General features: G+C 52.2%; 1 protein-coding gene across 4 annotated transcripts in view; it reads left to right on the top strand.

The window, feature by feature from the left end:
* Window positions 1-17,346: 17,346 nt before the first annotated feature.
* LOC138752003 (alanine aminotransferase 2-like) overlaps window positions 17,347-22,795 on the top strand; it is a 93,623-nt gene continuing 88,174 nt past the window's right edge. The window contains exons 1-2 of one of the 4 annotated variants that reach the window (XM_069915145.1): window positions 17,347-17,441; window positions 20,600-20,783. In XM_069915145.1, coding sequence (XP_069771246.1) covers window positions 20,634-20,783 — 150 coding nt within the window. In that variant the 5' untranslated portion in view covers window positions 17,347-17,441; window positions 20,600-20,633. The other 3 variants (XM_069915143.1, XM_069915142.1, XM_069915144.1) reach the window with 3 other exon arrangements.

The raw sequence follows: 22,795 nt of genomic DNA, 5'->3' as shown, positions 1-22,795 counted from the left end.
AAGATCCTGTACTCTCAAAATCTCACCCCTAAATGCCCCCCAAATTTCCTCTACATCCTTTCTGGCAAAAAGATCAGCCGACACAACTCTCTGCAAATCCCTTCTCATTTCTCCAAATCTGGCCTTCCCCCACTTGAAGTCTTTCAACGTCGGACCCGACCTCTCTCCAACACTTACCTCCGTTACCTGCCCAATTTCATTCCCAAACAACAGATCTAACACTGCTTTCCTTTTAGTTGGCTTCTCAACATTTTGATGCAAAAAGCAATCCTGAACACAATGCATAAGTACTAAGCCATCCTGCCCTTTTACTGACTGCGTTTCCCAATCTATGTTTGGAAAATTGAAATCCCCAACCAACACCACCCTATTTCTCCTGCACATCTCACCTATTTCCTTGCACATTTGCTCTTCTAGTTCCCTTTCCCCATTTGGAGGTCTATAATATACCCCCATAATAGTAACTTCACCCTTCTTATTGTTCAGTTCTACCCACACTGCCTCCCTCGACGAGCCCTCCAGTCTATCTTGCCTCAGCACTGCTGTAATATCCTCCCTGACAAGTAATACCACACCTCCCCCTCTTAATCCACCAACTCTGTCACATCTAAAGCGGTGAAATCCTGGAACATTCAACTCCCAGTCACAACCTTCCTTCGACCACGTTTCACTAATGGCCACAACATCATAATGCCACGTGTCAATCCACACCTTTAACTCATCCAACTTCCTTACTATGCTCCTCGCATTAAAATAAATACATCTCAGGGATCTCCTACATCCTACCTTCTGCATATCTCCTCTGTATCATTCTCACATTTGTCACTATAACATCTTTTTACTGCTTCCTGCTGTTCCTCCCTCAAATTCCTTAGCCTACAAATCCTCTCCCTGCTGACCTGCCTAACTTGAAATCGTCCCCAACCATACTAGTTTAAACTTCCCCCCACCAGGAGACTGGTCCCTCTGGGATTATGATGTAACCCATCAGTAAAGGTCCCATCGCCCCCAAAAAAAGGTCCCAGTGGTCCAAGAACTTGAAACCCTGTGTCTTACTCCACCCCTTTAGCCACGCATTTAACCTCCACCTGATCCTATTTCTGCCCTCACTGTCACGTGGCACAGGAAGCAATCCAGAGATTACCCCCTTAGTGGTCCTCCTTTTAAGCTCCCTACCCAACTCCCTATACTCATTCTGCAGGACCACTTCTTCCTTCCTTCCAACATCATTAGAGATAGTCAATGTGGCTTAGTGCATGGTAGGTGTGCTTAACCGATCTTGTAGAGTTTTACAAGGAGGTTATCAGGAAAGTTGATGAAGGAAAAGCTGTGGATATTGTCTACATGGACTTTATTTAAGGCCTTTGACAAGGTTCCACATGGGAGGTTAGTCAGCAAGGTTCAGTCACTCGGTATTCATGGTGAAGTAGTGAAGTGGATTTGACAATGGCTGGACGGGAGAAGCCAGAGGGTAGTGGTGGATGATGCTTCTCAGACTGAAGGCCTGTGACTAGTGGTACCTCCGGGATCGGTGCTGGGACCATTGTTGTTTGTCATGTCGATCAATGATCTGGATGATAATGTGGTAAATTGGATCAGCAGGTTTGCAGATGGCACTAAGATTGGAGACGTTGTGGACAGTGAAGGTTTTCAAACTTTGCAGAGGGATCTGGACCAGCTGGAAAAATGGGCTGAAAAATGGCCGATGGGTTTTAATGCAGACAAGAGTGAGGTGTTGCAATTTGGAAGGACAACCCAAGAAAGGATGTACACGGTGAATGGTCGGGCACTGAGAAGTGGGGTAGAACAGAAGGATCTGGGAATACAGATACAGAATTCCCTGAAAGTGGTGTCACAGGTGGACAGGGTTGTTAAGAGAGCTTTTGGCATCTTGGCCTTCATAAATCAAAGTATTGAGTCCAGGAGTTGGGATGTTATGGTAAAGTTGTATAAGACATTGGAGAGGCCAAATTTGGAGAATTGTGTGTAGTTTTGGTCACCAAACTACAGGAAAGATATCAATAAGATAGAAAGAGTGCAGAGAAGATTTATTAGGATGTTGGCCAGTCTTCAGGAACTGAGTGACAGGGAAAGGTTAAACAGGTTAGGACTTCATTCCCTGGAATGTAGAAGAATGAGGGGAGATTTGATAAAGGTCTTTAAAATTGAGGGCAATGGACAGAGTAAATGCTTTTTCCACTGAGAAGGGATGAGTTGTAGGTTAAGAGTGAAAGGGGAAAGGTTTAGGGGAAACATGAGGGGGAACCTCTTCACACAGAGAGTGGTGGGGGTGTGGAACGAGCTGCCAGCTGAAGTGGTGAATGTGGGCTCATTTTTAACATTTAAGAAGAATTTGGACAGGTACATGGATGGGAGGAGAATGGAGGGCTATGGACTGGGGGCAAGTCAGTGGGGCTAGGCAGGAAAATGATCCAGCGCAGACTAGAGGGGCCAAAGGGGCCTGTACAGTGCTATAGTGTTGCATGGATTCCAGCACCTTGAGATAGAAGTAGTTTCTGTCAAATGTGAGGATTATGGTGAATTACGGATTATTTTTTGAGAATAATGGTAAATATAATTTTTTATTTTAATGTAGTTTTTTAGCAGAGCTCATCCTAGGGATGTGGAAGGGTGGGTCACAGTTTCCATAAGAGAGTGGTGTGGTGCCTAGCAAGCAGCTGTGGTTTCTGAGGGTCAGATTCAACCTTCGCTTGCACACTTGCCACACATTCTGCAAATATCTGCACAGAACCCTAGAACACGACTGCACAGAAACAGGCCCCTTCAGCACTTAAAGTCTGCACTGAACCATTTTATTCCCACTGACCTACCACCCAACCACAGCTCTCCAAACCTCTCCCATCCACGTACCTGTCCAAACTCTTCTTAAATGTTAAAATCGAGCCTGCATTCACCACCTCGGCCATCAACTCGTCCCACACTCCCACCACTCTCTCTGTGAAGAAGTTCCCCCTAAACTTTTACCCTTTCCCCTTTAACCCACGTCCTCTGGTTTGTATCTCACCCACCCTTAGTGGAAAAAACCGACCTACATTTACTCTGTCAGTCCCCCTCATTTTAAATACCTCTGTCAAACCCACAGGCGAAGCAACACTTGTGCCCACATCTCCTCCCTCACCAGGGTCCGGGATCCCAAACCAGCCTTTCACATGAAGCAACACTTCACTTGTACATCCAGAGGACTGATTTACTGCATCTGGTGCTCCCTTCCCTACGTTGGAGAGACCGGTCGCAGATTGGGAGATCACTTGGCTCAGCACCTCCGCTCCATTCACAACCACAGTGACCTCCCAGTGGCCAACCACTTCAATTCCGAGTCACACTCCCACACTCATGTCTGTCCATGGCCTTACATACAGTCCCACCCTGACCACCTGCAGATTGGAGGAACAACAGCTTATTTTCCATCTGGGCCTCCTCCAGTCAGATGGCATGAACATTGACTTCACTGCCTTCCACTAAACCTGCTCACCTTTTCTTCCCCCTCTCCCTGCCTTTACAGCTCTTTCACCCACACAGCCCCACCATCCCCCTTCCCCCTGCTGTCCCCTCTCTCCTTTCTCCACCTATTATCTCCTGCCTTTGCCAACCCCTTGCCCCTCCCACTCTTTTATTCTGACACTTGCCACCATTTTCTCATTCATTGATGAAGGGCTCAATCCGAAATGTCGGTTTTTTTATCGCTGCCTGTCTACATAAAGGACATGGTTTGACCTGCTGAGTCTCTCCAGTATTTAGTGTGCTTTATTCCACACTAATTCTATCATATCTCCCCTCATTCTTTTACACTCCAGAGAATAAAGTCCTAACCTTCCTTGTAACTCAGTTCCTGAAGACTGGCCAACATCCTAGTAAATCTTCTCTGCCTCTTTCAATCTTATTGATATCTTTCCTGTAGTTCGGTGACCAAAACTACACACAATTCTCCAAATTTGGCCTTACCAATGTCTTATACAACTTTACCGTAACATCCCAACTCCTGGACTCAATACTTTGATTTATGAAGGCCAAGATGCCAAAAGCTCTCTTAACAACCCTGTCCACCTGTGACCCCACTTTCAGGGAATTCTGTATCTGTATTCCCAGATCCTTCTGTTCTACCCCACTTCTCAGTGCCCGACCATTCACCGTGTACGTCCTTTCTTGGGTTGTCCTTCCAAATTGCAACACCTCACTCTTGTCTGCATTAAAACCCATCGGCCATTTTTCAGCCCATTTTTCCAGCTGGTCCAGATCCCTCTGCAAAGTTTGAAAACCTTCACTGTCCACAACGTCTCCAATCTTAGTGCCATCTGCAAACCTGCTGATCCAATTTACCACATTATCATCCAGATCATTGATCGACATGACAAACAACAATGGTCCCAGCACCGATCCCGGAGGTACCACTAGTCACAGGCCTTCAGTCTGAGAAGCATCATCCACCACTACCCTCTGGCTTCTCCCGTCCAGCCATTGTCAAATCCACTTCACTACTTCACCATGAATACCGAGCGTCTGAACCTTCCTGACTAACCTCCCATGTGGGACCTTGTCAAAGGCCTTAAATAAAGTCCATGTAGACAATATTCACAGCCTTTTATTATGCATGAATACTTTCACTTTATTGCACCTAAAAAGTCATTTCTTCAAAAACGTCTTTCCTGCACTGAGCACGTCCTCGCCTCTTTACACATCCCAGCACTGCACAGAGCAGTGCTCGGTTCATTGTGGTCTCATGGCAGCCCGCAGATGGAGATCTGCCTTTGGTGTTTCTACAAGTGGTTGGAAAGGCAGAAGGTTCACGCAATCCCCATCTCGCACTTGTACTGATCAACCAAATCTAGATCAGACCCCGGAACACAGGACATTCTGTTCTTGGAATCTGGGCTCTCAGACCTTTCGACTCAGCAATTAAATTTCTCCATAATTCCACAGAAAACGGCCTCCGTGCAAAGTCACCCACTCCCCCAGTCTGATCCAATAAATCTCCTCCTTACAGCAGCGTGTTGGTCAAAACAGTTCTGACTGTTTAGTGTGGCCGAACCATTCTTCATACAGTCCCATCAGCATTTCCTGCTCCAGTCCCCTCCCTCTGCCCCTCAACACAGTTTTCTCACACTCTCACCTCCAGCCCCAAGTTTCCTGGCCCACCATCTCCCACCCCCACCTCGTCCCAAGTCGCCTTCCTCACCATCTCCTTACCCACAGCTCCAATCCCCAATCCTCTGTCCCTCCTTCTCCCACCCCCCCCCCCCCATCTCGTTGCCTGGCCCCTCTTCCCCTGCCCCAATTCTCCTGCTCCTGCCCTAACCCTCAGCTCATTCTGCCCTTCTATCTTTTGCTACCATCTCCAATCAGCCTCCTCCACTCCTCCATCTCCTCCCCCTCAATTCCAGACCCAATCCCCTCCTCTGGCCCTCTTCTCCCACCCCACTCTTCTTTCCCCCTTCATCCCTCATCCCAATCGATCTGCTGAAAATGCCCAATCTGCTGGTCAAACTCACCTTGAGTTCCCCTCATCCCCCTTTCCTGCCCCAATCTTCTCTCTGCGCCCCCCCCCCACCCCCGCCATTCTCCTGCCCCATTCCCATGTCTCCAGTCGCAGTCCCCAGCCACGAGGAATCTGGTGGGCTCCCGTCTCCGACGTCCTGCCCCCGCCGCCCGAGGTGGGGTCCCGGGACCCGTGCCCACTTGGCTGGATTGTGACGCCAGTTGCCAGCCGCTGCCTGGGACCCCTGATCTCCCAACGGGACAGCGAGTGGCCGAGACTCGGAATGAGCGCAGCGCAGGTGGGTTCCGGGCCGGCGGCTCTGGGTGGGAGAGGGACGTTCGCCCCCGGACCCCCTCGCCGGTCCAACCTCGCCCATGGCAGCGCCACCAGCCAGGCAGGGATGCCGAGGGAGCGCCGCACAGTGACGGGGTGGGACGGAGGGAGCGCAGCACTGACCAGGGTGGACAACCGTGGGAGAGGACATGCACGTTTCAAAGGGTCACAGCCATTCAGCCCATCATGTCCTGCTGGCCATAATGCTCCCAATTCCTCATGGACAGCCTTCTCTGACGGTTCCCGGCCAATGTGGAGGAGAACTCTTCCACCCCCCCACCCACGCCGCCCCTCCCTGCTCCGCCCCCCCTCCCTGTTCTGCCCCCCCTCCCTGCTCCGCCCCCCCCCTGCTCCGCCCCCCCTCCCTGCTCCGCCGCCCCCCCTCCCTGCTCCGCCGCCCTCCCTCCCGCCGCCGCCGCCCCCCTCCCGCCGCCGGCCCCCCTCCCTCCGCTGCCGACCCCCACTCTCCCTCCATTACCCCGAATGTGCCTTCACTACCCCCTCATTCCCTGTGTTCCATGTTCCAAACACTCCAGGGATATATTCCTCCCCATATCTTCCCTCAGCTTAACCTTGAACATCAGGTTTGAGACACCTGAGGATGAATTGGGACCTCATGATTCAGCTGTCCAAGGCGTTGGTGAGACCACCCAGTCTATGGGCCCATGTGTCCCAATTAACCTCCAAACCCTGTAGGTTTTCAGGGTGGGAGGAAACCAGACCTCCACCCCCCACCGCCCGACCCCAGGGGGAAAACAGGCAGCCATACTGTAATGGATTTGTGCTAATATTAATCTTTAAGGTTAAAATCTTTCATTATGGAATATATATTTCTTAGTAAAGTTAGGTTTTGGGTGGACAGGGGCACATTTACAGACACCACACACCTTTACCCACAGAAACCATTCTCGGAGTCGCACAGTCTGGTCAGTGACCCCAATAAAGCTAGAAGTGTTTGTTCCTTGGAAAATCTAGGACCATGGGATTGCTCAAGGAGGATTACTAATTAAACAAAAGGCTCTTTGCTTGTTTACTGATGTTACTGGAATGGAGACTCAGATGACATTGGTTTAAACCTAAACAGGTTTTGCTTGTGGTCAGCAGACTTATCAGAGACTCAAACTTTTGAGGAACGCATTATGAATTTCAAAGGTAGAAATGATGTCTTGTGATGCGACATTTTGAAGAAACGTATTACTGACCCAAAAGAAGTTGACCATCCTGTGGGGTAGACAGGATCGAAGATACAGTAGCCAGAAAAGGTACTGTGTACTCCTGGCCAAAGGAGAACAAAGAATAAATGGCTATTGAAGGAGGAAGACCACCTCTAACTGTCTCTTTAAGAAAAAGAGGGGAGCCTCGTTGTGTCCACGGAAAAGGTCTTTCTTGATCAAGAAAGCAGAAGTAATCTGGTATTTGAAGCGTCTCCATTTTTTTAATAGTTACTTACGATAAAACCTTTCCTGGGTTTATTAAAACATCATGGAAGAAAACTGTCTATTTGAAAAGAGGACAGATTCATCGTGTGGAACACAGATGCTGAAATCTCCATGCAAGAGAAAATCATTCGTATGAAGAAACTTTGCTCTGAAAACAACTCGACAAAAGAAATTTGTGAGTTTTAAAGAGGTCTGATGACTTGATGTTACAAAACACTTCATTTTTGCTTTTGAGCAACAATTTAAAGAAATCTGATGCTTCACGTTTATTCCATTATTGCCTTTGAATGACATTAAGATTGAGTTTCAACACGAAAGCTTTCTGAGACTGAACTTTAAAATCATCCCTCGAGTGAGTTGGCTTTCTCTCTCTCTCTCTCTCTCTCTCTCTCTCTCAGACTCACACAGACTTGCATATAGTTGGGGTTAGTTAGAGTTAAATAAGAACTTTTATGTTATTAATAATTAAAATATTTTTATATCACCATTGTCTTGGTTATTACCATTACTGCTGGTTTAGTTTGTAACAGGTACAAATTCCTGACAGACAGCGTGGGATTTTATTCAAAGTCTCGATCGCTAGCGCTGTAACAGTGTTGTGTGAACCATTACATTAACCCTCCCTGGTGCTGTAACAGTTTTATGTGAACCGTTACACTAACCCTCGCTGGTGCTGTAACAGTGTTGTGTGAACCATTACATTAACCCTCCCTGGTGCTGTAACAGTTTTATGTGAACCGTTACACTAACCCTCGCTGGTGCTGTAACAGCGTTGTGTGAACCGTTACAGTAACCCTCCCTGGCATTGTAACAGAATTGTGCGATTCGTTACACTAACCCTCCCTGGTGTTGTCACAGCATTGTGCGAACCGTTAGACTAACCCTCCCTGACACTGTAACAGCATTGTGCAAACCATTACACTAATCCTCCCTGGCGCTGTAACAGCATTGTGTGAACCATTACACTAACCTTACCTGGCGCTATAACAGCATTGTGTGAACCATTACACTAACCCTCCCTGGTGCTGTAACAGTGTTTCATGAACCGTTACACTAACACTCCCTGGCACTATTACAGAATTGTGCGAACCACTACACTGAACCATATACTGTGTGCAGTTCTGGTCCCCCAGCTGAAGGTGAGACATGATTAAATGGGTAGGGGTGCAGAGGAGATTCACCCAGGATGTTGCAAGGAATAGAGAGGCTCAGTTGCAGGGAAAGGTTTGGATGGGCTGGGTATTTATTCCCAGAGCTCAGGAGGATGAGGGCTGCCATTATAGTAAAACACAAGGTGAAGGGAGAGATTTCAGAAAGATCTGACGAGCAACCTTTTCACGAGCTGTCTGAGAAAACTGTTAAACGAGGCATCATTTCAGCATTATGGACCATAAGGGCTTAGAGCAATAGAACATTATAGCACAGAAATGGGCCTTTCAGCCCTTCTAATCTGGGCCAAACCATTTTTTTTGCCTCGTCTTGCTGGCCTGCACCCAGTCCATAGCCCTCCATCCCCCTCCCATCCATGTACCTGTCAAATCCTCTTAAGTGCTCAAACTGAGCCCACATTCACCACTTCAGCTGGCAGCTCAATCCACACCCCCACCACTCTGTGTGAAGAACTTCCCCCTTGTGTTCCCCCTAAACCTTTCCCCTTTCACCCTTAACCCATGTCCTTTGATTTGATTCTAACTGACCCTCAGTGGAAAAAACCTGTCTAAATTTGCTCTGTCTATCCCCCTCATAATTTTAAAGATCTCCAACAAATCTCCCCACATTCATCTACGCTCCAGGGAATAAAGTCCTAACCTGTTTAACCTTTCCCTGTCACTCAGTTCCTGAAGTCTGGGCAGCATCTGAGTAAATCTCCTCTACATTCTTTCTATCTTATTGATATCTTTCTTGTAATTCGGTGACCAAAACTGCACACAATTCTCCAAATTTGGCCTCATTAATGTCTTAGACAACTTCACCATAACAGACCAACTCCTGTACTCAATACTTTGATATATGAAGGCCAAGATGCCAAAAGCTCTCTTTACAACCCTGTCCACCTGTGACGCCACTTTCAGGGAATTCTGTATCTGTATTCCCAGATCCCTCTGTTCTACCCCACTCCTCAGTGCCCGATCATTTACCGTCTACGTCCTTTCTTGGTTTGTTCCTCCAAAATGCAACACCTCACACTTGTCTGTATTAAAACCACTCGGCCATTTTTCTCCCACTTTTCCAGCTGGTCCAGATCCCTCTGCAAGCTTTGAAAACTTCCTTCATTGACCACAACGTCTCCAATTTTATTGTCATCTGTAAACATGCTGATCCAATTTACCATATTATCATCCAGATCATTGATATAGACAACAAATAACAGTGGTCCCATCACCGATCCCTGAGGCCTCCAGTCTGAGAAGCAACATCCACCATTACTCTCTGGTTTCTCCCATCCAACCATCGTTGAATCCAGGTCACTAATACCGAGCGTCTGAACCTTGCTGACTAACCTCCCATGTGGAACCTTGTCAAAGGCCTTACTAAAGCCCATTAGACAACATCCACAGTCTTTCCTTCATCAACTTTCCTGGTAACCTCCTTGAAAAACTCTACAAGATTGGTTACACAAATATGGATATGGGTAAGTGAGATACAAACCTGAGGACATGAGTCAGGGGTGAAAGGGGAAAAGTTTAGGGGAAACATCTTCACAGTGGTGGGGGTGTGGAACGAGCTGTCAGCTGAACTGATGATTGCAGGCTCAACTTTAAGAGGAATTTGGACAGGTAGATGGATGGGAGAGGCATGGAGGGATATGGAATGGGTGAAGGTCAGTGAGATGAGGCAGAAAAATAGCTTGGCACAGACTAGAAGGGCCGAAGGGGCCTGCTTCTGTGCTGTGAACTTCTATGTTCTAAATATGGACAAATGGGACTAGCCCAGAATGAGGCTGAAGCGTCTGCTCTGTGCTCTAACTCAGTGACAAGTTCTGCCAAGGTTTCCAACCATCACCTACAAAATGTTGTCCACCTCCACCATGCCCCCCCCCCCACTCTTGTCCACTCCAGGGAGACGGTCACCCCCCAATGTCAGGAGTCATGTAGATGGCTGACTGTTAGGAGAAGGAAAGGGGAATATCAGACAGTGGATGCACCCCTCAACAATGAGTATACTTTTGGGGGAGATGATCCACCGGGGACAAGTTGTAGTTGTCACATCTCTGGCACAGAACCTGGCTCCTGGCTCAAATAGGAAGGGGGGAGAAGAAGAGAGTAATGGTGATTGGGGACTCGTTGGTTAGGCAGATGGATAGGATGTTCTCTGCACGAGATGGAGGCTCCCAGATGGTAATGTTGCCTCCCAGCTGCCAGGGTCAGGGACATCTCTGATCGAGTTCACAGTGTTCTGGAGGGAAAGGGCGAGCAGCCAGATATCATGGTCCACGTGGAGACCAATGACATAGATGGGAGTGGGGATGAGGTCCTAAAGAGGGAATATAGGGAGTTAGGAAAGAAATTAAAAAGCAGGACCTCAAGGTGGTGGTCTCAAGATCGCTGCCTGTGCCACGAGCCAGAGAGGGTAGGAATAGGAAGTTGTGCCAGATGAATACGTGGCTGCAGGGGGCAGGGGTTCAGATTTGTGAATCGTTGGGATCTGGGGAAGGTCTAACCTGTACAAAATGACGGGCTGCACCTGAACTGGAGGGGGGAACCAGTATCCTGGCCGCAATAGTGTGGATCTCCCAGTGGCCACCCATTTCAATTCCCACCCCATTCCCTTGCTGACATATCCATCCGTGGTCCCATGCAGTGAGACTGAGACTACCCCCAAACTGGAGGTTTGAAACCCTCCGACCGGATGGCATTAACATCAACTTCTCTGGCTTTTGTCAAACTTCACCCCTCCCCACCCCTTTGCCTTCCCCGTGCCTGCTCCCTCCCACCATCATTTCTCCATTCCCTGTCTCCTTTTGCACAGAAATGCTAAATCCCACTTAGTTGCTTATCACATTCAATTAACACCTTTTGTTGGTCTGGATTCCTCCCCCCACTTGTTTGAATTCTGAGCCTTTCTGATATATCCTGCCTGCCTTTTCAGATTTTTTTCACTTGAAGAAGGGCCCAAGCCCAAAACATCAGAAACATATCTTTGTTTCCTATCGATGCTGAATAAACCAGCTGAGTTCCTCCAGCATTTTGGTGTTTTTACTACCAATATCCTGGTGGGCAGGTTTGCTAGAGCTGTTGGAGCAGGTTTAAACGAGTTTGGCTGGGGGTGGGAATCAGAATGTGAGGGCAGAGAATAGGACAGAAAGTCAAAAGCCTGATGCCACGTGTTCTGAGATGGTGAGGAAGGACAGGCAGGGACAAAACATAAATGTCGCCCGACAGAGGGGTTGAAATGTGTCTATTTCAGCATGATGAATATTAGGAATATTTTAGAACATGGATCAGTATGTGGAACTACGATATTATGGCCTTTAGAGAGACTTGGCTGGAGGAAGGGCAGGATTGGCTGATGCAGGTACTGAGGTTTAGGGTTTTAAAAGGGATAGGGTGGGAGGTAACAGAGGGGGTGGGGGGAGTAGCGTTACTGGTCAGGGATAGTATCACGGCTCTAGAAAGGGAGGACGCTGCAGAGGGAAGGCCCACTGAGTCAGTGTGGGTGGACGTCAGATATAGGAAGGGAGCTCTCACTGTGCTGGGAGTCATCTATAGGCCTGCAAGTAACCCTTGGGACATCGTGGAACAGATGAGCAGGCAGATTTTTGGAATGGTGGGATATGCAGGGTTGTAGTTATGGGTGATTTCAACTTCCTTAATATTGACTAGCACCTCCTGACTGCAAGAGGGATGGATGGGGCTGAATTTGTGTTCAAGAAGGATTCCTGACACAGTCTGTGGACCGGCCGACGAGGGGAAAGGCCGGACTGGATGTGGTTCTGGGGAATGAACCTGGTCAGGTGGGGGACCACTCAGTGGGGGAGCATTTTGGTGAGAGTGACCACAACTCCCTGAGCTTCAACACAGCTATGGAAAAGGATAAAAGCAGAGAAAATGGGGAAGGGCTATTGACGATGGGATGAGGCAGGATCTAGAGAGAGTACATTGGAAACAGATGTTCAAGGGTGAAAGCAAAGATCTAATGTGGAGGAAGTTTAGGGACCACTTGTGCTGGGTTCAGGTTAGGTTTGTCCCACTGGGACAGAGCAAAGATGGTAGGAAAAGGAAACCGATGAAAAAGGAAGCATATGGTATATGGTAGTCAGGAAGGAGCTTAAGAAAGGATTTAGAAGAGCTCGAAGGGGGCATGATTCGGCCTTGGCATGTAGGATTAAGGAGAACCCAAAGACATTCTATGTGTATGCAAAGAACAGAAGGATGATGAGAATGAAGGTGGGGCCGCTAAAGGATAAAGGGGGAAACGTACCTGGAGGCGGAGGAGGTCCCTTGCTACAGTATTCACAAGGGAAAAAGACCTTGATCTGGGTGAGGTCAGAATAGAACAGGCCTGTGTGCTGGACAGTGTGGAAATTAAGGAAGAGAAAGTGTTGGATCTTCTTTAAAACATCAAGATTGATAAGTCCCCGGGGCCGGACACGATATACCCCAGGCTGCTGTGGGAAGGGAGAGAAGAGATAGCTGGGCCAGTAGCTATGATCTTTGAATCCTCTTTGGACACAGAGGAGGTGCCAGAGAATTGGAGAATGGAAAATGTAGTCCCTTTGTTTAAAAAAGGTAATAGGGAGAATCCTGGGAATTATAGACCAGTGAGTCTTACGTCAGTGGGGTGTAAACTATTGGAGAGGATTCTTAAGGAAAGGATTGATGAGCATTTGGAAAAGTCCAATCTACTCAAGAATAATCAGCGTGGCTTTGTGAAGGGAAGGTCGTGCCTCATGAACCTAATTGTTTTTTTGAGGAGGTAACAAAAGAAATTGATGAGGGTAGGGGGGTAGATGTGGACTTCAGGGATTTCAGTAAGGTAGATGACAAGGTCCCCCATGAGAGACACATCCAGAACGTCATGAGTCACGGGATCAGTGGGAATCTTGGCCGTGTGGATAACAAATTGGGTTGTAGGAAGAAAGCAGAGAGTGGTCGTGGAAGGAAAGTTTTCTGCCTGGAGGTCGGTGACCAGTGGAGGGGCCACAGGGATCTGTTCTGGGTCCCCTGCTCTTTGTGATTTTTATAAATGACCTGGATGAAGAGGGGGAAGGATGGCTCAGGAAGTTTGCAGATGACACGAAGGTTGGAGGAGTTGTGGATGGAGCTGAAGGCTGTCGAAGGTTACAAGAGGATATAGACAGGATGCAGAGTTGGGCAGAACAGTGGCAGATGGAGTTCAATTCGGATAAATGTGAGGTGATTCATTTTGGAAGGACAAACTAGATACCTGAGTACAGGGTTAATGGTTGGTTACTTAAGAGTTTGGATGAACAGAGAGATCTTGAGGTTCAAATCCATACATCCCTCAAGGTGACCACACAGGTTGATGGGATAGTTCAGGTCTATGGGATGTTGGGCTTCATTAATAGGGGGATTCAGTTCAGGAGTAGAGAGGTCATGTTGCATCTCTACAAATCTCTGGTGAAACCACACTTAGAGTATTGTGTTCAGTTCTGGTCACCTCATTATAGGAAGGATGTGGAAGCTGTGGAGAGGGTGCAGAGGAGGTTTACCAGGACGTTGCCTGGATTGGGAAACAAGTCTTATGAGGCAGGGTTAACAGAGGTGGGTCTTTTCTCTTTGGAGCGTAAAGGATGAGAGAAGACTTGATAGAGGTCTTCACGATAATGAGAGGCTTAGACATGGTGGACAGTCAGCACAGGGCAGGATCAGCAAACACCAGAAGACATGTGTACAAAGTGAAGGGAGGAAAGTTTAGGGAATACATCAGGGGTGTTTATTTTACGCAGTGAGTTGTGGGGACCTGGAATGCCTTGGTGGTGGAGGCTGAAACATTAGGGGCATTTATGAGACTGTTAGATACATGGATGGAAGTGAAATAGAGGGTTACAGGTTAGGGAGCATTTAGTACTTTGTTTTAAGGAATATTTGGGTCAGCAGAATATTGAGGGCCAAAGAGCCTGAACTGTGCTGTCGTGTCACACCTCACTATTGAAATGTTCCGTCCTCGGCGTTGTGCTGGGGAATTGTCTCTGCCCCTTCTCTGCTGTAGTCATGTGCAAAGATGTCATCGAACTTGGTAACAGAAATGTGCACAAAAAATCAGTCTGTGGCCCAACTAATAATAAGGCCATAAGACACCGAGGTAAAAATAGGCCATTCAGCCCATCGAGTCTCCCTGCCATTTAATCATGAGCTGATCCATTTCCCCCACCTCAGCCTCATTGCCCGGCCTTCTCTCCATAACCTCTGATGTCCTAGCTAATCAAGAACCTGCCAATCTCTGCCTTAAATACATCCAATGACCTGCCCTCCACAATTTGGCAACAAATTCCACAGATTCACTGCCCTATGGCTGAAGAAATTCCTCCACATCTCTGTTCTCAGTGGACGCCCTTCAATCCTGAAGTTGTGCCCTCTTGTCCTAGACTCTCCCACCGTGGGGAACAACCTTTCTACACCTCCTCTGTCCATGTCTTTCAACATTCAAAACGTTTCAATGAGATCCCTCCCACCTCATTCTCCTAAATTCCAAAAAGTCCAGGCCAAGAGCTGTTAAACACTCCTCATGTGATAACCCTTTTATTCCTGGAATCATCCTTATGAACCTCCTTTAATGTCATACTACAACCTCTCTGTTCTTATAGTGTCCCCAGGTAATGAAAGCAAGAAGTCTTCACAAGAACATGGACCCTGGAACAGCACAGCAGATGAATAGGCCCTTTGGCCCATGTCCAATTTAAACAAAACTGTTGTTTGCACCTCTGTCCCTTTCATATTAGGGGTCTATCCAGAAAAGTCTTGAACGCTGATGGTATCTGCTTCCACCATTGTCAGCCTGTTCCAGTCACCCACCACTCTCCACGTAAACAATTTACCTTGCACATCCCATTTAAACTTCCCCTCCCTGCCAGTTTTAAAGGCATGTTAATATGTAACTAGAGATTTGTAAATCTGCATTGGGTAAACTTTATTGCTCCTATAATGGCCTGTTGAAAATCGGGAGACACTGGGTGCAGGCTGGGAGATCATTGTGTTGAGCACCTTCGCTCCATCCACTTCAACACCAAGGACCTCCCAGTGGCCCAAGATTTGCATTCCACACACTGACGTGTCTGTCCATGGCCACGTATTATGTGATCAAGTCAAGGCTACTCGCAAATTGGAGGAACAACACCTTATATTGAGTTTGACCAGACAGCATGAACATTGACCTCCAATTTCCATTAACCACTCCCTCTTCCAGCTCCTCACCCCCCTTCCCTTCTCGTACCCTCAGCCCTCTCCCCCCACCACTTCTCAGCTTCTTCACCATCCTACCTGTATCCACCTGTTTATCCCTTCTCCTGGGCACCTCCCCTCTTTTCCCCCTCCCCTCCTATCGTCCTGCTCCCTCACCTTTTAATTCAGGGGTCTAACTTGTTTTTCCACATTTCACCTTCAGGCCCAAAAAGAGCCGGCTGCCCTTTAACTCCAGGGATGTCAAGTTTCTCCAGAGCTTTAGTGAGATGCCGGAGACCCCAGGAACCTCTCTGGAATCTGATCCTATACTCTGGGGAAAGTTCCTGATTATCACAGCGGCTCTTAACCTTCTTCTTCCCATTCACATCCCACTTTAAGTAATCCCTACGCCATCGGTGCTCTGTGATTAGTAAGGGATTGCTTAAGGTGGGATGTGGGTGGGAAGGGAAGGTTGAGAATCACTGCTCAAGAGCCAGTTGTTACTGAAATATTTTGCTTGAGAAAAGGGAAACACCTTACCCGCATCCACCCTATCTAAACCTTTCAAAATACGAAATGTCTCTATGAGATCTCCTCTCATTCTCCTAAACTCCAATGAGTACAGCCCAAGAGCTGCCAAACGCTCCTCGTACGTTAGCCCTTGCATTCCGGGAATCATCCCAGTAAATCTCCTCTCCACCCTCTTCAACAACATCAACATCCTTTCTCAGATAGGGGGCCCAAAACAGCACACAGTTCTCCAAATGGGGTCTCACCAGTGCCCCAAAGAGCCTCATCAACACTCTCCCTCCCCTCTCCCTCCTTCCCTCCCTCATCTCTTCCTCAGCCTCCCTCCCTTCCCACTCCCTCCCCCCCCTCTCCTCCCCCCTGCCTCCCGCTCCCCAGCTCCCCTCTGCTCCCCCGCTCCCTCTGCTCCCCGCTCCCTCTGCTCCCCGCTCCCTCTGCTCCCCGCTCCCTCTGCTCCCCGCTCCCTCTGCTCCCCGCTCCCTCTGCTCCCCGCTCCCTCTGCTCCCCGCTCCCTCTGCCCCTGCTCCCTCCCTGCTCCCCACTCCCTCTCCCCTCACCCTCTACCTCACCCTCTCCCACCCCTCCCCTCTCCCTCCCTCCCTCCCCCTCTCCTCTACTTCCCCCTCCCCTCCCCCCTCCCTCCCCTCTCCCTTTCCCTCTCCCTCCCCCTCTCCCTCCCTCTCCCTCCCCTCTCCTCCCCTCTCCTCCCTCTCCTCCCCTCTCCTCCCTCTCCCTCCCTCTCCCTCCCTCTCCTACTCTAAAAGTCTTACCATTCTGTACTTATACTTTCCCTTTATCTTTCCTCTTTCTTTATCAACTAAATATCATTTCTATTAATCTCACTTCTTCTCTGCTCACACTTACTACCTCTAATCTCTCTTCTTCTCCTCTTTACCCTCTCTTTCTCTCAATCCCCTTACCTCTTCTCTTCTCTCCACTTTACACTTACCTCCTAATCTTACTCTCTCTCCCTCTTAACTCTTCCACTTAACATCTCTTTCTTCTTACTCATTTCTTCCTTACGTCTCCTCACCTCTCTATCTCTTCTCTAACTCATATACTTCTCCTCTCTTCTACTCTCTCTCCTCTTCTGTCTCAAACGGACCGTCCGTACCACTTCGGACTCTCAACTCTCATCACCTCCTCCCTCTCCCTCTCCCTCCCCTCCCCTCCCTCCTGCCGAGCCTGGGAGGGTGTGAGAGAAACCAATTGCAAGGCGCCGGCGTCCGTCCTCAACCCGGCGAGAAGCTCCGCACCGAGGCAGCGAACTCCGGCTGCTGATCCGGATTTGCGGGAGCTGCCGAGGTAGGTTGGAGCCGGGCGTCGCTCTCCTTCCACTCTTTCAACAGAGGAAGTTGCTGCCAAACTTACTCCTGGGATTGGAAACTCGACTCCTTCCCTCCCTCCTCCCCCCACCCCCCTCTCCCCTCTCCCCCCTCCCCCACCCCCTCCCCCTCTCCCCCCTCCCCCCACCCCCCTCTCCCCTCTCCCCCCTCCCCCACCCCCTCTCCCCCCACCCCCTCTCCCCCACCCCCACCCCCTCTCCCCCACCCCCTCTCCCCCCCACCCCCTCTCCCCCACCCCCACCCCTCTCCCCCCACCCCCTCTCCCCCACCCCCACCCCCTCTCCCCCACCCCCTCCTCCCCCACCCCCTCCCCCCCACCCCCACCCCCTCTCCCCCACCCCTCCCCCACCCCCACCCCCTCTCCCCCACCCCCTCTCCCCCACCCCCACCCCCTCTCCCCCACCCCCTCTCCCCCCACCCCCTCTCCCGCACCCCCCTCTCCCCCACCCCCTCTCCCCCCTCCCCCACCCCCCTCTCCCCTCTCCCCCCTCCCCCACCCCCTCTCCCCTCTCCCCCCTCCCCCACCCCCTCTCCCCCACCCCCTCTCCCCCACCCCCCACCCCCCTCTCCCCCACCCCCCTCTCCCCCACCCCCTCTCCCCCACCCCACCCCCTCTCCCCCACCCCCTCTCCCCCACCCCCACCCCCCTCTCCCCCACCCCCCTCTCCCCCACCCCCTCCCCCCTCCCCCACCCCCTCTCCCCCCACCCCTCCCCCACCCCCACCCCCTCTCCCCCACCCCCCTCTCCCCCACCCCCACCCCCTCTCCCCCACCCCCTCTCCCCCACCCCCTCTCCCGCACCCCCTCTCCCCCACCCCCTCTCCCCCCTCCCCCACCCCCTCCCCCCACCCCCCTCATCCCCCACCCCCTCTCCCCCACCCCCTCTCCCCCCTCCCCCACCCCCTCTCCCCCACCCCCTCTCCCCCACCCCCACCCCCTCTCCCCCACCCCCTCTCCCCCACCCCCACCCCCTCTCCCCCACCCCCTCTCCCCCACCCCCTCTCCCGCACCCCCTCTCCCCGCACCCCCTCTCCCCCACCCCCTCTCCCCCTCTCCCCCCTCCCCCACCCCTCCCTCTCCCCACCCCCTCTCCCCACCCCCTCTCCCCACCCCCTCTCCCCCACCCACACACCCTCTCCCCCACCCCCTCTCCCCCACCCCCTCTCCCACACCCCCTCTCCCCCACCCCCTCTCCCCCCTCCCCACCCCCCTCTCCCCCACCCCCTCTCCCCCACCCCCACCCCCTCTCCCCCACCCCCTCTCCCCCACCCCCTCTCCCCACCCCCTCCTCCCGCACCCCCTCTCCCCCACCCCCTCTCCCCCACCCCCACCCCCCTCTCCCCCACCCCCACCCCCTCTCCCCCACCCCCTCTCCCCACCCCCTCCCCCCACCCCTCTCCCCCACCCCTCTCCCCCCCTCCCCAACCCCTCCCCCACCCCCTCTCCCCCACCCCCTCTCCCCCTCCCCCAACCCCCCTCCCCCACCCCCTCTCCCCCACCCCTCTCCCCCACCCCCTCTCCCCCCACCCCCTCTCCCCCACCCCCTCTCCCCTCTCCCTCTCCCCCACCCCCTCTCCCCCACCCCTCTCCCCCACCCCCTCTCCCCCACCCCTCTCCCCTCTCCCCCCTCCCCCTCTCCCCCTCTTTCCCTCTCCTTCCCTCTCTTTCCCCCTCCTTCCGCCTCCTTCCCTCTCCTTCCCTCTCCTTCCCCCTCTCCCCTTCTCCCCTCCCTCTCGCTTCTCCTCCTCTATCCCACTCTTCATCCACCTTTCGTCCATCCTCCTTCCCTCCCTCCCTCTCACTGCACCTTCACAGTCCACTCCCCTGCACTTCTCCACTCCATTTTGACCTTGTCCAATACATTGCCTGTAATGCAGTGCAGAGTTCCCCCCTCCATCTCTGTTCCCCTTTCTCTCTGTGTCCCCCCTCCCTCTGTGTCCCCCCTCCCTCTGTGTCCCCCCTCCCTCTGTGTCCCCCCTCCCTCTGTGTCCCCTTCCCTCTCTGTCCCCCTCCCTCTCTGTCCCCCTCCCTCTCTGTCCCCCCTCCCTCTCTGTCCCCCTCCCTCTCTGTCCCGCCCTCTCTGTCCCCCCTCCTTCTCTGTCCCCCCTCCTTCTCTGTCCCCCCTCCTTCTCTGTCCCCCCTCCCTCTCTGTCCCCCCTCCCTCTGTCCCCCCTCCCTCTCTGTCCCCCCTCCCTCTCTGTCCCCCCTCTCTCTCTCTCTGTCCCCCCTCTCCCTCTCTCTGTCCCCCCTCTCCCTCTCTCTGTCCCCCCTCTCTCTCTCTCTGTCCCCCTCTCTCTCTCTCTGCCCCCCTCTCTCTCTCTCTCTATCCCCCCTCTCTCTCTCTCTGTCCCCCCTCTCTCTCTCTCTCTGTCCCCCTCTCTCCCTCTGTCCCCCTCTCTCCCTCTGTCCCCCTCACTCCCTCTGTCCCCCTCACTCCCTCTGTCCCCCTCTCTCCCTCTGTCCCCCCTCTCTCCCTCTGTCCCCCTCTCTCCCTCTGTCCCCCCTCTCCCCCTCCCCCCCCTCCCCCCTCCCCCTCTCCCCCCCTCTCCCCCCCCTCTCCCCCCCTCTCCCCCTCCCCCTCCCCCTCCCCTCCCTCTCTCTCCCCTCCCCCTCCCTCTCTCTCCCCTCCGCCTCCCTCTCTCTCCCCTCACCCTCCCTCTCTCTCCCCTCACCCTCCCTCTCTCTCCCCTCACCCTCCCTCTCTCTCCCCTCACCCTCCCTCTCTCTCCCCTCACCCTCCCTCTCTCTCCCCTCCCCCTCCCTCTCTTTCCCCTCACCCTCCCTCTCTCTCCCCTCCCCTTCCCTCTCTCTCCCCTCCCCCTCCCTCTCTCTCCCCTCCCCCTCCCTCTCTCTCCCCTCACCCTCCCTCTCTCCCTTCCCCCTGCTCCTTCCGTCCCACTGTCCTCCCCCTCCCATCCTGACAGACCATTTACTTTCTTTCTGTTTGATTCTGTCCAAGGTCCAGATGTTGTAAGAACTGTTCAAGCAGAGCCCCAGACGGTGCGTGTTTTCAGTCTGTGGCCGTGACCTGTAGTTGGGCTCTGAGGGTCTGAGGATGCGGGCGGTGGGAAAGCGAACTTTTATAACCCACATCACACCTCTGCTGCTCTGCTGCAGGTCTGTAGGTTCAAGCAGCGAGAGAGGGGAGAGCATGTCGGTGGATGGGCTGAACGGCCAGGCCTGTGGCCAGCAAAAGGTGCTGACGCTGGACTCCATGAACCCATACGCGAAGAAGGTGGAGTATGCGGTGCGTGGCCCCATCGTTCTCCGGGCCATGGCCATTGAGAAGGAGCTGCAGGAGGTGAGTCCTCTCCCCTCACACTCCGCCCCTCACCCCTTCCCTTCTCTCACCCCCCCCCCCCCCCACCACCGTCAGTGTCCTCACTCCCCTCCCAGTGCACGGCAAGAATGAGTCCGCAGCAGGTGGCCGCAGACCGGGTGGGGGGGTGCACTTTTGAAAAATGTCACTCCCTCTGCACCCCAACCCCGCAGCTTCGCTGCTCGTCTGCAGAGCCTTTCGCCCAGACCTTCCTCAGATGACATACTTCCCTCAATGGCCACCTAACCTCCCCTCCCCCCCCCTCCTCTCTTCTCCCCTTCCCCCTCACCCCCCCATCGATATGATCTACCAAGATCATTGTCTGAAGAGAGCGCGCAAAATCTTTGAGGACCCTTCCACCCCTCACACAGCATCTTTCAGCTGCTCCTCTTGGGGGAAGAGATCCAGGAGGATCAGAGCCAGCTCCATCAGGCTGAGGAATAACTTCTTCCCATGGGCAGTAAGAATGCTGAACGACCAAAGGAACTTCTCACACTCACCCTCCGCGACTCTCGTATTCACAAAACTATTTATTAGTATAGATGAAATACTTGCATTGTCTATATGTGTGTTGCGTCTGGTTGTGTGTTTGCGTGTTTTGCACCAAGGACCAGAGAACGCTGTTTCATCAGGTTGTACTTGTACAATCAGGTGACGTAAACTTGACAAACTCTGACCTCTGACGTTCTGGTGCCAACCCCATCTCTGGGCTCTGGTCCACCTGACATGGGACTCTTCTATCCCACATGAGGTTAACCCCCCCACCTCCCCCAGGTGGTTCAGCTGCCAAGAGCTGAGTGACGAATCCTGGAAAAAGGCGGTGCAGGGGAGGCTCAGCGTGTCGATTTTGGACATGAGGGGGTTAGACGGGGAGTCACTTCAAACGGCACTCACTGGAATTCGGAAGTACCTATAAAATCATTGAAAGGAATGGAATGGTAGTGGGAGGTGAGACCAGAACCAGGGGACGTGGCCTCAAGATTTGGGACCAGAACCAGGGGATGTAGCCTCAAATTCGGGACCAGAACCAGGGGACGTGGCCTCAAGATTCAGGATCAGAACCAGGGGACGTGGCCACAAGATTCGGGATCAGAACCAGGGACGTGGCCACAAGATTCGGGATCAGAACCAGGGGACGTGGCCACAAGATTCGGGATCAGAACCAGGGGACGTGGCCACAAGATTCGGGATCAGAACCAGGGGACGTGGCCACAAGATTTGGGATCAGAACCAGGGGACGTGGCCACAAGATTTGGGACCAGAACCTGTGAACTTGGCCTTGAGACTCGGGACCAGAACCAGGGGACGTGGGCTCGAGATTCAAGACCAGAACTAGGGATGTGGCCTCGAGATTTGCGGGAGTGGATTTAGGTCAGAGATGAGGTGGATCTGTGGAATACTCTGCCCAGGGAAGCAGACTCTCAATAAATGTGCTGAGGAGACTAACAGTGACATTTTTGCAGTATGTTCTGGGGAAAAGGCAGGTGAGTCCAGGGCCAGATCAGCCGTGATCTCATTGAACAGCGGAACAGGCTCTGCTCGCCCAGGTGGCCACCCCCTGCTCATGTTTCTTGCGCTATAATTAAGGTAAGGTTCCATTATTGTCATGTAATATTACATCGAGAATGTAACATGGATGAAATCCTAACTCTGTCCACTGTAAGGCAGTCAGAGAGTCCCCACTTTGACCAAGTGGGGCTCTAACAAGGATCGAACTCACGACCCCTAGTTGACAGGACCACGACTCTGTGAAGCGTTCAGCCCGTTCCCCTGTGATGCGGATTTGAGAGTTTCTGCGGTGACCTGGTTCCTGCCTGGGACTGTTACTGTGCAATGGCCTCGCGCCAAACTCAGCTGGAGTGGGGAGGTGGTTCCGAGCTCTGACGTGTGAATCACAAACTTGGCGAACTCCTCGACACACCTCATCCAGCAACTGCCAAAAACTCCGCCACGTCAGGGTAATCAATGCACAAGGAGTTTACACAGCTCTGTGA

Source organism: Narcine bancroftii, chromosome 1 (assembly GCF_036971445.1).
Source record: "Narcine bancroftii isolate sNarBan1 chromosome 1, sNarBan1.hap1, whole genome shotgun sequence".
Taxonomy (NCBI): domain Eukaryota; kingdom Metazoa; phylum Chordata; class Chondrichthyes; order Torpediniformes; family Narcinidae; genus Narcine; species Narcine bancroftii.
The sequence above is the reverse complement of the archived record's forward strand: the minus strand, read 5'-3'. Positions and strand labels throughout refer to the sequence as shown.